Source organism: Rhinichthys klamathensis, unplaced genomic scaffold (assembly GCF_029890125.1).
Source record: "Rhinichthys klamathensis goyatoka isolate OS25496 unplaced genomic scaffold, OSU_Roscu_1.1 h1tg000027l_1, whole genome shotgun sequence".
NCBI lineage: Eukaryota > Metazoa > Chordata > Actinopteri > Cypriniformes > Leuciscidae > Rhinichthys > Rhinichthys klamathensis.
Window position 1 is genome coordinate 975,763 of NW_026606577.1, and position 14,259 is coordinate 990,021.

Genomic DNA, 14,259 nt, shown 5'->3' on the forward strand with positions numbered 1-14,259 from the left:
TGTGGTTACTTCAAAATATCTTATTTTGTGTTCAGCAGAAGAAAGAAACTCATGGTTGGAACAACTTGAGGGTGAGTAAATGATGACAGGATTTAAAAAAAAAAAATATGGGGGGGGGGGGGGGTTTGGCGAGGGTTTGGCGAGGGTTTGGGGGACTATCCCTTTAAGTAAATTCAAACACCTGATAATCGAATCAGGCTAAATAATCTGAAAATATTTCATCTCATGGAAACAGACTGCTGGAGTCAGTAAATGCAGGAAGACTTGCATTCCTTTCCCCCTTCAAATATCTCCTCAAAACGGCTACTAAAAGACTAACCGGAATCGTTGTGGTTAAATTTTAATTGATTAGTTGTAGCTGAAACTTTAAGTTAATTTATAGCCGAACTGTATAGGCTAGCCTACACACAATCATGTAGCCTACTTATTAATTCATAATCCACTCGGGTAAAACATCTAATAGCCTACATGATTAACTGTACTGTATGATGTAACTGTACTGTCACCGCACTAGAGGAATCTACTGTCACGTCGCGCGCATGTTTCCAGTTCACTGCGCTTTACGATGAAGTGAGAGTTGCGCATTGCAGCCAGAACACACAACACACAGCAACCTGCTCATCACACGAGTGGATTTAACACAGGCACACACACGCAACAGGTGAGCAGTCCTATTCGCTTTTCGACTGATATAATCCTTTCTTATGATATGCTATGTTGTAAGACTTTTTTTGTTGACATTCAAACTTTTAAAATACGCAATTGAAATGGTCAGACTCTGTGGCTATAGATGCTGAGCTGATTAAACTCTCGTGTTTATACTTTGAATAACACGTATGCACAACAGTAAAAAAAATATTTACTATTGTTTTAAGAATCTGTTATGCAATTATTGAAACCTAAACTAATTAAAATATATATATATATTATTAATAAATTAATATAAATCTATCATTTTTAAAGTTCATTTATTAAAGTTCATTTTTAAGTAAATGAACTTTAATAAACTCAACCACACCACAAGTAGCCTACTTTGTGCTGTGGTTGAGACATTTTCATCATTTAGATATCTCATCATCAATAAATTGTGGACAGTATTTTTTTTTTGCAGTATTTGATCAAACCAATATGAATATCTTATCAGAATGAATTGTGTCATTTCCCTTTACAAGATCCAAAATAGACAAAATGACCCTGAACCTCTCTGCTGACAACCTCACCTCGGACAACTTCACGCTCCTGCCATATTACATCCACTCGGCAGGGATGGCGGTCAGCTACATCCTCTCATACCTGCTGGTGCTGCTCCTCTGTGTCGTGGGGAACGGACTTGTCTGCCTGGTGATCATCAGGAACCGACACATGCGTTCGGTCACTAATCTCTTCATCCTGAACTTGGCCATTAGTGATCTGCTGGTCGGCGTGTTCTGTGTGCCCACCACACTGATTGACAACCTCATCTCAGGTCAGTGGGTCATCATCTTCATCTTCATCATCATTGCCATCATTATCAATATCAGAATGTGACCATCATATTCAATATCATGACTTTCATATCAGTATCAATCCTGACAATCCTGTCCTTGATTTCTCGACAGGTTGGCCTTTTGGCCAGGTCACCTGCACTGTGAGCAACCTGGTCCAGGGCATGTCAGTGTCTGCTTCTGTCTTCACCCTGGTTGCCATAGCAGTTGATAGGTAATGATTTATAATTTTACATAAAGAAAAGGCACAAACCTAGTCCAAGACTAAAATGCATTATTGAGCTGTTTTAACTAAAAGTAACTTGCACTGGTATATCTTAAAATATGTCAGTGCCATTGTTTTGTCTCAAGATGCACACCAGTAATGTGTTTTTCTAAGGCATGTTTATAAAAGCTACTTAGATGTCATAATTAAACTAAAGCCTAATTCTGGCTTAATCTAAGCCTTGTCTGTGAATCTTGCCATAGTAATGTAACAGTTTCATTAGAAAATGATTCTTGGTAAAGTAGTGTAGTGCAATAAATACGCTTTTGTGTCAGAGAGATGGGAAGGGCTGTCGTTCTTTTAGGGTATCATTTGCAACTAGTACACTCAGGGACTACAAAACACTGCTGCTGGAAAATTGCCAACCTCAAAAAGCATTCTTTGATCATTTAAATGTCTTGATGTCTAAAATATCAGCAGAATACAGTTTTTTTAACAACTAGTTTTTCTTAATGATAATGTCCCTGTTTTTAACTGAGTACTTAAGCATTACACGTGTCTTTACAGGTTTTCCGGGATTGTTTACCCTTTCCATCACCGCCTGAGGCCGGTCACTGCACTCTTCGCCATCATCTTCATTTGGCTGCTCGCTTTTGCCATCATCTTTCCTTCCGCTGCAACCCTGACCGTCATTCACCTGGATGACATCTACATGGTGCAGGACAAGCAGATCTACCCACTGTTTGTGTGTTTCGAGGACTGGCCGAGAGCCGACATGCGACGAGTTTACACCACAGTAATCTTCATCCATGTTTATCTGGCCCCGCTGGGTCTCATAAGCATCATGTACGGCTGCATCGCTGGCAAACTCTCCAACAACCTACGTGAGAATCGAGCTCGCTCTAGGAGGAGGATGAAAGTCATCAAGATGCTCATCATGGTTGCCGTTCTCTTCATGGTGTCCTGGCTGCCGCTTTGGACTTTGATGCTTCTTACGGACTATCAGGATCTGGACCGCCAACAGATTGACTTCTTGAGCAGCTATCTTTTTCCTGTAGCTCATTGGCTGGCGTTCTTCAACAGTGGGGTTAATCCGATCATCTACGGCTTCTTCAACGAGAACTTCCGGAGGGGCTTCCAGGCCGCTATGGCCTGCGGCTCCTGCAACTCTGTTGGGTTGGAGATGTGTCACACGCACTTTGCTCTCCCGCCCCCTAACAAAGTATCCAACGGGAGCCGAGGTGTGACCAACAGGCGGAAAGATTGCTGCTTCGCTGTAATGCCTCAAGGGGCGGCAAATGGTATTCAGGGAATTCTCCTTGAGGACATGAATGTAATTACAGCCTCCCACAGAGTTATAGGAGCCTGGATGGAGTGAAGGATTGAGGAGTTCTATATCCCAGGAGAAAGCTGTAGCATTGCCATTCTTCTCAATGACTCAAGTTCCTCAGTTTGCTTCATAGATAATCATTCCCCAAACATGTGATTCTGAACTTTTCAACCTTTTTGTATGTTGCTCGCAAAAATTATTTCAGAATAAACAGCTACTTTTGAATGGCTGTGTAACGAGTTAGCTCAAAGGGGAAATATTAATAATAACTCATAACTTGTTATGATTAATTATGAATATTTGGGTCAGTTAATTGGATTAACTTGATGTAGCTAAATTAATATTACAATCAATTTATCAGTTCGTCCAACGAACTCTTTTGATTATTCATTTATTCTAAGAAAAGGGTATTTTTCATGGTCACAGAAAAATCATTCTTTCTTAGCATGTACAGCGTGTGAAACTTAACCAAATACATATGGATTTGGTTATGTTTCACACGCTGTACATGCTAAGAAAGAATTATTTTAAGAATTATTGCACAAGTTTTATTAACTAAGTCACAAACACATAACTAACATACAAACAATTACACATACTGTACATGGGTAGATGGTAAGTGACAGATTGAAACCGGAAATGAAATGAAGCTACAGAAAAGATTCATTGAACATGAAAAAGAACCATCAGCTTATTAATTTCAGAGCACCTGAACTTGCATAGCCTTTGCAGTGAAAGCATTTCGTGACGTTTTGATGGTTCCGTGAGTGTCAAGCATTGAAGTTGAAATCGTTTTCTTCTCCGAAGGATGAAGAAGATATGATGAACTTGCATGGTTAGTTCGACTCTGTTCTGGTTGCAAGTTCCCTCTCTCCATGAGCACATGGCTGGTTGTGAGTCAAGGCCTGCTGCCCTGGGGCCTGCTGAGGCCACGCAGGACAGGACAGCACCCCGAATGTACCGAGAAGGCCAAGAGAGGGAAGGGCTTGTGTAGAGACCATTTAAAGCCTGAGAAAGATCCCACCTTTCAGGGTTGGAAAGTTCCTCTGTTGGGAGGATTTATGACTCTATCTCAAATGTAGTTAGACATAGCAGGCCTTGCCGTTTGTGTCCATTTATACTCAGATAGATATAACAAACACATACTGCATTCTAAGAGAAGGTGATGTACACTAAAGTGTGAGTCAATAAATGAGGATTAATTAGATAGGAGACACGATACAGGTGGGGTTACATTGGCCTTTGGTTGTATCATAAAATACATACTGTAGTATCAAAGACATAATAGTACACAAGACAGTAAATCATTCACACAGTGTCCTGGGGTGCATGTTCACTTATAGATCAGTTCGTCCATAAATTGATGCAGGAAAGTCTGTTTTAAGGGCTGTGGGTCTTTTTCTATGGCCTCTGGTTTTCCCATGTGACCACATTTTTAACCCTTCTTGCCCTTGTTGGGGGGGATGGCACCATAGATCCCAGTGTGAGTTTTAAAGATTTTTTGTTAAATATAACAAATAATTGTGTCTGATTTGTCTCAGTCGTTACAACTGTCAATGGATAAACATACTTTTTTGTCTACTTAATGGTGTAACAGGATGATAAAAAAAAAAAAAAAAAAAAAATGTAAAGCTAAATACAGAAGCACCGAGAAAGAAAAAAAAATGAAATTATGTTTTTACATACATTGTGAGGTTATTTCATGTGTGGTGACATGCTGTAATGAACAGAATTCTTATCTGTCAGCTCAGTTCTTGCTGCCCAGATTTAGGAGTGTTAATGCCTCTGAAAGCACCATATTATTTTGCTGCTATGTATTCATGAGTAACACACTGTTATACAAGTTCATGGAATCATAACTGAAGATAGACATCACCTAACTGGAAAATAAAGCCATTTAATGTGTAAAATGTGACCGCTAAAGATGTTTACTGGAGTCAATTTTTTAAATTGTGAATATGTAAATTAAGTAGATATTATATTCATTTTGTATGGGTTCTCTTTGGCATGTAATTCATATTTTAATTGATTGGTGCTGCTAAATGCCTCTTATATTGAGCTACCAACACATAAGTTTTACATTCACTTGCAAGTAGGGTGACCAAGGAACAGCACTCTCTGAATAAAATGGGACAAAAGTTGTCACTGGTACGGTACCCTTTAAAAAGGTTCTGCTATGTACCTTTTAGTACCACTATGTATCTTTGAGGTACTAATATGCACTGCCCCCAGTGACTGCTTTTGTACCTTTTTTTTCTGAGAGTGTGGTAGCCATTTTGTTTGGGTTGTTCCAAACAGAAGCGCTCAAAAATAACCTCAGGGCCAGTAATAATACATCTGCACCAGGTTTGCCAAATGTAATGTAGTTAAACCAGCTTGATCTGCAAAATGTGCTTTCACAAAAAGAGGTTTCACAAAAATGTCTGTAATTGTTATTATGAACTTTTGAAAACATTTTAAAATCCATATATATTCTTGTAACTGGGTGTAACCGGTCGTACTCAACCCGCTCTGGGGTGCGTTTCCCAAAGCCAACTATGGTCGCAAGTTCCATCGTTACCAATAGAGTTCAATGGAAATTGCGATCATAGTTGAATAACGATGTTTTCAGGAAACGCACTCCTGAGCGGGATTCGAACCGGAGTTGCTGTGGTGTGGGAGGTGCCTCTTGAGGCCAGGGGAGTGAGGTTTACGGGTCACGGCACCAAATGCAACCAGTCCCGCTCAACCCGTTTTGAGCGGGATTAGAACACGAGTCACCAGCGTGGGAGGCGCGTGTGCTAACAAGAACGCTAAGAACCGCAGCCGATAGAGTCGGTATAAAAATAACAAGTCAATGGTTTTGCATTCCCTCAAGAAACTTTGCAAACATTTTGCAAGCGAACAAAAAGTGTCTCTCACCAACGCAAAACATTGGTGAGAGAACGCAAAAGCATTGCCAAATTATTATCTGTCAAGATATTTAGAGAAAACTATTACAAATAGAATATGGTGTGACTTTCCAAAAACAGTGCCTGGATCACTTTTTATATTGGCTACAAAAAAAGCCCATAGTCGACTTAAAACAACTTTTTTTTTTTAAACGACTGTTTTTGCTTAAATATAAATAAGTAACTATATTAATAATAAATAACTTTCCTGGTTAAAAAAAATCTCTGTATATTCTGAAATTTCACAATTTTGCCTCGAGCATTTCTGATGGGCTTCTTTTAACATTGGCTAACAGATCGAAGTGCGGGCCGCTCCGCTTGGAGACAAGCGCAAAATATGTAGATAGCGTTTCTGATTGGTTAATAAAGCGTGGGTCGCCCTCTGCTGTTTACAGATTTTAGCGCAAAATGAGTCACACGCAGAACGCGTTTCTGATTGGTAAAAAAAAAAAAAAACGCGGGCTGCTGCTCACCTGGTTCTTCCTGCTAGTCTGTCACAGAGACAGGTGTGATTCTTCAGGACACATTTCAGATATAGGAATATTTTATGATTGCTATTCAAAAGAAATATAAGATATTGCCACTATAAGTTCAAATAACGAAATATCCTTTGTTAAAATAGCGTCGGATTTGTGTTTAAGCATTTTTGCTTCTGCTCTTCAGTGAAATGCACGAGCGAGCGCGTTCGCGTTCTTCTCCCACACAGATGGGCTCAGGACACTTTGAGTGCACTGACCTCCGATCTGTGATGTTTGTAAGCTTGGTGTTGGCACGAGGCCCGGGTATTTGAGCGAATCACTGGACTAGAATAAAAGCATTGAAGAGAGCAAAGCCTCGCCTTCCCGGTATAGCTCCCATTTTCCCAAGTCCTTCCAAGCTCCCACCGCAGCCCTCAGCTCTCCGCCGGCTCCAGGTCCACATCCGCACTCATTCCCGTCATGAATTCCCTGTGGACATGTTTGCTTATGTTCAGCCTTCGGCTTTTATTAACGATCGCATTGAAAGTGGATTCAAACTATCACACAAGTCCAGGAGAAAGTGATGAAGTTGACTACATGGACCCATGCAAAGCTGGTAATTGCCTATATGACAGTTTATGTTTCTAAACTAAAAGTTTTTGTTTTGTTTTGTCTTATTGCTGATGTTATTTTGTTTTGTTTAATAGCCTACTGTTTTGTTTTATTATTATTATTATTTGCTTTGTTTTGGTTAAAGTTTTGTGATGTTTTGATTTAATTTTTTGTTTTGATTTAAAGTTGTTTTGTTTTATTTTGATTGCTGTCCTGTTGCTTTGTGTTATATTTTGTTTTGGTTAACATTTTGTTTTATGTTTTGTTTAATCTTGCGTTGTTTTGTGTCATTTGGGTTGTGTGTTGTTGTTGTGCTGTGTTGTTTGTGTTGCTTTGTTTTGTTTAGCTGTGTCCTGCAGGACAGCATGAGATCTGGGACAAGTGAATGGGGTCCTGGTGATTCGGCACCTCCCCCTATCCCAACTCAGAAATCAGCATCCTCGGGCAGTGTGTAGAACTAAAATGTTGCCTAATTTACAGCACGAAAAGCATTAATTACCCAACCAAATTTTGATGACCTGTAAAAGTTTAAACCCTAACGTGACATCTCAGACAAAAGCACCAATTCTTTGAGCTAAACTTTTTAAGTGCAGTAGACAGCAGATTAAATGTTGTTTGGACTATTAGAACTGAATTTAATACTAGTATTGTTTACATGCCATATGGTCAAACAGTGCTCTGCGAAAAAAATTTCACAAGAAAAATAGCTACATATTCACTATTTATCATTTTCATTATTGCTGAGTGCAAATTCATTATTATTATTATTATTCATTATTAAATCAGCACGTTTTCCACTTGCTTAGAGGCAATGTTACTGAGCCAGTGGCCAAGCGTATGTGATTCCCACCTGCTGATGAAATCATTAACCTTGTAGTATTGATTTTGACTAATTTATAGTTCACCCAAAAATGAAAATCATCCCATGATTTACTCACCCTTAAGCCAGATATGACTATCTTCCCTTAAGCCATCAAGCCAGATATGACTATCTTCTTTCAGACGAACACAATCAGAGTGATTAAAAAACAAACAAAAAAACATTGCTTTTCCAAGCTTTATAATGGTAGTGAATGATGGTCCTGATTTTGAAGTCCAAAAAAGTGCATCTATCCATCATAAAAAAAGTGCCCCACACGGCTCCAGGGGATTAATAAAGGCCTTCTAAAGTGAAGCTTTGCGTTTGTGTAAGAAAAATATCCATATTTACAACTTTATAAACTAAAATAACTAGCTTCCGGCATACGGCCTAAGTCGACTTGCACCAAAAGAGGAACAGTGTTTTCCCCGAAACTAATGTTGCGGAGCGGGCGTGTTATGGATACATGGTGTAAAATTTTTTAGTAATCAAAAATCATGTCTAATTAATTAAAATCATGAAACTTTTATTATAAACTTTTATTCTGGTAATCAACTGAAGACATAAAACATTAATTACATTTCTTTTAATCATGAAATCAAACAAACTTTTTTTCAAACAACGTGCTGGACAATAGGCCTATTTCACAAGATGGCCCCCGAGACCGGAAGTAGGGTAAACTCTTTTCCGGTGAAAGCGCTAGCAGTTACAGTCGGAGGACAAATGCGGAAACTATAAGCGGTTTAGTCCTGTTGCTTACCTTTTTTTATGGTGTTTATGTCAACCCAAAGAAGAAACAACCCTATTTATCACTTCACAGCTTTCCGTGTCTTACGGGTTTTCATGGAACAACTGGGGAGACGTTAAATCACGCCAGACACAGACGGCAAAAAGACTTCTGGTCGCGCCGCCCGCCCGAATCGCCATTCATTTTCAAAATGGACTTTGAACAGCTTGTTTTCTCTCCCAGTCATTCATATAACGTTATCTGCAGGGCTTGACATTAACTTTTTTGCTCACTAGCCAATGTGGCTAGTGGTTTTCCAAAGTTACTAGCCACACAGCATTTTTACTAGCCACATTTTTGTTGTTGTGAAATTACCTGATTAAAGTTGACTATGGCGTGCTAAAATTTACTTGAACTAGATTTACAACCCTTTTAAATGTAAAACCACTGTACACACGCAAATCAAGACTAGGTATAACAATACAGGTCATTATCATTAGCTCTGATAAGGTTGTGTGTAAAGCTCCTTTAAAGCTCCTATAAAACCATGTATTAAGATGAAGACATAGCTTCTTATTGCATAATAAAAGTGGTGCATGGATGTAGAAGATTAATAAAAAAATATAAAAAACTAAACTGAAAAAACCTTTAGCATTAGAAACACTGTCTGTTTAAATATCAGAATCAGAATTACTTTATTGAGCCCCGATGGGAAATTCGTTGTTACAAGTTGCGTTTTCTGTGTCTTTGCACAGCAGAAACGTGTCTGACTGGTGTCTGACTGGTGTCTGCTGGTAACGTACATGGAGGGCTATCTCGGGATTCGGGCGTTGCAGCATAGACGGCAAAATAGGCTATAAGAATATTTCGTTCTGTATTGACAGGTGCAATATTTGATTTTTTTTAAAATTATATCTGCATTTGCCAAAACCTATGGACTTTCAAACATAAAAATGCCATTTATTAATATGTGTTCGTGTCAACATGACATATTTTCCTATTCTATTTAGCCTGGAAACTTTTCCAACAGGCTTGCGTGTTGCGTGAGAAATAGGCGTCGGTTTTTTTTCTAGCATGCACGCGTTTTCGGCGCGGCTCGAGACGCGCGTCACGCAGGCAGTGTGCAAGTTCTAACCTGTTAACATGGGAGCCGAAATAAAAACGGACACACCACGCAGCTGAGACGCGCACGCCACGCAGCCAGTGCGCTTCAGATGCCTTTTGAAAAGACTACAATTATTCAACCCGCCAAAGTGGCTAGTTGAAGTGACTGTGTTACCCGCCACGAGCAAAATCCACCCGCATTTGGCGGGTTGGCGGGTGTTAATGTCAAGCCCTGGTTATCTGACAAAAGTAAGAATATCAGATGTTGTCCGTTTTGTTGATAGTTTTCAGGGAGTTGTGAAAAGATCGAAATTGGACAAATTCTTGACGTTTGCTTAGTGCTTACATAAAAAAAGTTCCATTCATTTTTGGCATGACACTTGATGACTAAGCTCACATTTAACGTTAATATATCGAAAAACAATAAATAAATAAATTGAAATGATGTCTGATTGTAGGCTATGAGTTAAATCTAGTGGCTTTTGTTAAAAAAAAAATCATGTTATTAAGTGTTAGTCCAGGAGATTGCAGCAATCTTCCACTACTAGATTATGGCTCCTTTTTCATGTTACCATGAATGAAACTAAGAATTGTACATCTTTACAGTGAATTTGACCTAACGTTGCTAGTATGTCTAATAATGAAATTAAGGCAAATAAAAAAATATTTAGACTAAAAACATAAATGAAGTGATTGATTTTACATGTTTAAAAAAAAATCATGTTACAAAATAATATTTAACTGTCTGGGGTCCCCTTATGAAAAGAAAATATTCCCTATATGAATGATCAATATATGAAATGGTTTAACAGTATATTTGAAAACATACAGAATAATATATGGTGATAATATATTACAATATATTGAATGAAACATGTCATTCAAGTCACTTTTTGCATAGAAACAAGTCATTTTCATATATTTAAAAATGTGAGAATATATTTACTAATATATAATGTAATTTTATATTCAGTAATACACTAAAAAATATATACAGGGATTAAAGTTATCCGTCGCTACGACGGACTTCCGTTAATATCAGGTTTCCCCCTGTCCTTATGTCTTAAATCACCCTTTTCATTATTTTAAGGCCGTAAATATGCTTATATTACTCAAATAGTGTAATAAATGTCTTAATTTTAGTTCGAATGGGTCGGAAGGACGAGGTGTTCACCCGCTTAGGGAGATGTGATCAAAGCCTGGACTGGAGCAAAAGCCCGTTCCTCTCTGCACAGAAGCGCTCTATTATCACTCCGCTCCAGATCCACTCCGGGTTTTCCAGTCCCACTCACGGGAAAAACTGCTCCGTGTTCAAACAACTTTAAAAATGATTCCAATATGTTTAATTTTTTAAACCACAAACGTCTTTATTTATAAGACTATATGTAACGGTTTGGAAAGTATTTTACACGTTTAATAAATGTCCCAGCTGCCCTTGCTTGCACAAGTAAACAGCAGGCCTGGCATAGCGCACCCAGGTAAAAAGGAAAGAAAGTTACAGAAAACAACTTCTACAAACAATTTTAATTTGCCAACAGGTAATAATAATAAATAAAAGTGCATGACGTGCAAATCGGGTACCAATCAAGTGCCATATAAACATGTTTTGTCAGGGCATCAGTCCCGAACCGGCATCAACACCCCATTTCAACATCTGCTTCCTCCTTCACACGCGCCTGGCGTGATTTAACTTCTCCCCGGTTGTTCCATGAAAACCCGCAAAACACGAAAAGCTGTGAAGTGATCAATAGGGTTGTTTCTTCTTTGGGTTGAAACATAAAAAGGTAAGCAACCGCTTTTAGTCTCCGCATTTGTCTTCCGACTGTAACTGCTAGCGCTTTCACCGGAAAAGAGTTTACCCTACTTCCGGTCTCGGCGGCCATTTTTGTGAAATAGGCCTATGAGCTTTACTGTTAAAATTAAAACATGGAAGAAAATATTTGATTATTCCTTAAATAAAGTTTTGATCACAATTTATTTGTATTAGTGTTAGTATCATTATTGCTAAATTGAGATGTATCTAAATTCTACTGTACAACAGTAATATATTTCTGTCAAGTTAAACCGAACTTTTATTTTGACGGGTTGCCGTGAAGACCTTTGAGTTTCTGTGTTTATGACACGACGATAGTTTTTCTCAAATGAAGCGGTTAAATGCTCACGAAGTGACTTTCAGAGCGGATCTAGAGTCTGGAGATAAAGTTCATGCATTCGGTTCCTCATATAGGCAAAAAAAAACAAAAAAAAAACAGCTCGAGCATCACACGTGCTTCAGCGTGTGTGTGTGTGTGTGTTAGAGAGAGAGAGCGAGAGAGAGAAGTAAATGAAACTGCGTGTTGTCTGCACCATTCATTCTCACAGAACATGTAGGATTTAAAATATTAAATATTTAAATAGTCTTTTTGCGGTTTAATATTCACACACTAGTCTATAGGCCTATTGCGATTTTATGATGGATATGCACTTTTTGGACTTCAAAATCAGGACCGCCATTCACTACCATTATAAAGCTTGGAATGCCAGGACATTTTTTTTTTTATAAAACTCATATTGTATTCGCCTGAAAGAAGAAAGTCTTATCATCAAGAGAAGCGCTTTAAAAAAAAAATAGTTAAAAGGCATTTGAATTTACATATTAATCATTTATGTTTCTGACAGGGGCTGCCCAGCATTTTGGACATCTGTTCATTACCCTCACAGCATGAAGTGGGCTTCAGGCCATTGAAACCTGTCAGGAATTTGGTTTGGCACAACCAGCATTAAATTGAGACTGTTAATTTGATGCTAACAAAGAGAAGAACTGAAATGGGAGATTGGAAGAGAAACAACTACTGCTGCCATGTAGCGGTAATGACTAGATTCGATGGAACAAAAAGAACAGATTTTAAAGGAATAGTTCACCCAAAAATGAAAATTATCCCATAATTTACTCACCCTCAAGCCATCCTAGCTGTATATGGCTTTCTTCTTTTAACCGAACACAACCGGAGTTATATTAAATAAAATCCTGGCTATTCCCAGCTTTGTAATGTCATTGAATAGTGTCCATTTGTCCGAGTTTTTGAAGCTCCAAAAAGCGCATTGATCCATCATAAAAGTAATCCAGTCGGTTAATAAATGCCCCCTAAGCTAAGCGAAGGGTTTTTGTAAGAAAAATGTCCATATTTAAAACTAAATTTTGATATAAGAGAAGAGGAGCTACGTCTGTAAAAACGCATCGCTTTGCTTCAGAAGGCATTTATTAACCCAGTGGAGTCGTATGATTACTTTTATGATGGATGGATGCGCTTTGAGCTTCAGAGACTTAAGCACTCAGGCCCTTTTCAATGCCATTAAAAAGCTGGGAAGAGCCAGGATATTATTTAATTTAACTCCGGTTGTGTTAGGCTGAAAGAAGAAAGCCATATACACCTAGGATGTGTGAAACTTTGATCGATTTTGTGTCTGTACACTTTTAGTTTTGAGCAGAACAACAGTGAAGATGGATGCTGATAGTGACACATGGTCATTTTTCTGTCAAGCTGTATAGACAGAAGATTTAAATTTAACCTTTAACTGGGAACTGCTTTACCTCAAAATTGGTATGCTGTGACTTGCTTCTTTCTTCTTTTGACACTTGGAGAACAGTGTGACAGGAGGGCGTGAGTGTATGTTTTTATATGCATGTTCATAGATTTGACAGCTTTGGGTGAAAAATTCAAGTGAGACAAAAACATATTCATATATTTTTGTTTAGTAAATGATTCAGGCTCAATAAGGTGTCCTGCCAGGCTGAAAATACCAGGGTAAAATAATAAAAGTGCTCCCTGCTGCCTCAGAGTCCATAAAACTATTAATTCTGCTGCTAGGTCACAAATTCCAGACATGAATGTTCACAGCCACTCATGCAGAGTTATGATGTCTTTATACAGAATAAAAAAGGATGAAAACAATTAGTAGAAATAAAAGCCATGATACCAAAACAAGGTTTTATTCCATTTAGTTGACAAAATAAACTTAGATCTATTTCTTTTAACATAATATATATTGGGCAAGCAGACCAACATTACAGTTGATTCATCTTAATACTTTGTACAATAAAATGTTCTCTAGAACGACGTGGTTCCATCTTCCTAATAAAACACAAACTAGGGATATAACAGCTATTGGCTATTTAAAAAGCCGTTTATTTGATTTGATTTGATTTGAAAGCTTTAAAGGGATAGTTTTAATTTTGTCATCATTTACTCACCCTCATGTTGTTCCAAACCTGTAAAGAAAGTTTCTTTCTTCTGTTGATCACAAAAGAAGATATTTGAAAGAATTGGTAATGAAACAGTTGATGGTAGCCACTGACTTCCATAGTATAGGAAAAAAATATGTCTGGTTTCCGTAATTCTTTAAAATATATTTTTATATATTTTTTCAACAGTTATTAAACTTTTCTTAGTTGCGAAAAAGCTTACTTTTCCCTTCACTTATGGATTACAGTATATTTTAATATACAGACTTAGATTTAAGGATGGTGGTGACTTAAAGTTTAAAAGCTCTAATGAATATAATGGATTAAA

At 38.0% G+C, this 14,259-nt stretch overlaps 2 protein-coding genes across 5 annotated transcripts in view; both read left to right on the plus strand.

Moving 5' to 3' along the window:
- The first annotated feature begins 565 nt into the window (after nucleotides 1-565).
- On the plus strand, nucleotides 566-3,315 carry npffr1l1 (neuropeptide FF receptor 1 like 1). The gene is made up of 4 exons (XM_056244570.1): nucleotides 566-570; nucleotides 1,173-1,465; nucleotides 1,599-1,698; nucleotides 2,257-3,315. Exons 1-4 carry the CDS (start codon nucleotides 566-568, stop codon nucleotides 3,065-3,067), a joined length of 1,209 nt encoding a protein of 402 aa, XP_056100545.1. The 3' UTR covers nucleotides 3,068-3,315.
- Nucleotides 3,316-6,780: 3,465 nt separating this feature from the next.
- Nucleotides 6,781-14,259, plus strand: part of bmp1b (bone morphogenetic protein 1b) — a 31,522-nt gene continuing 24,043 nt past the window's right edge. For 2 of the 4 annotated variants that reach the window (XM_056243932.1, XM_056243913.1), the window contains exon 1: nucleotides 6,781-7,023. In XM_056243932.1, coding sequence (XP_056099907.1) covers nucleotides 6,888-7,023 — 136 coding nt within the window. In that variant the 5' untranslated portion in view covers nucleotides 6,781-6,887. The remainder of the gene's footprint in view (nucleotides 7,024-14,259) is intronic. The other 2 variants (XM_056243923.1, XM_056243941.1) reach the window with 2 other exon arrangements.

Coding starts and splice junctions, on each gene's coding strand:
- npffr1l1 (XM_056244570.1), top strand. Junction 1,466..1,598: donor GATTGACAACCTCATCTCAG/GTCAGTGGGTCA, acceptor ATTTCTCGACAG/GTTGGCCTTTTGGCCAGGTC. Junction 1,699..2,256: donor GTTGCCATAGCAGTTGATAG/GTAATGATTTAT, acceptor GTGTCTTTACAG/GTTTTCCGGGATTGTTTACC.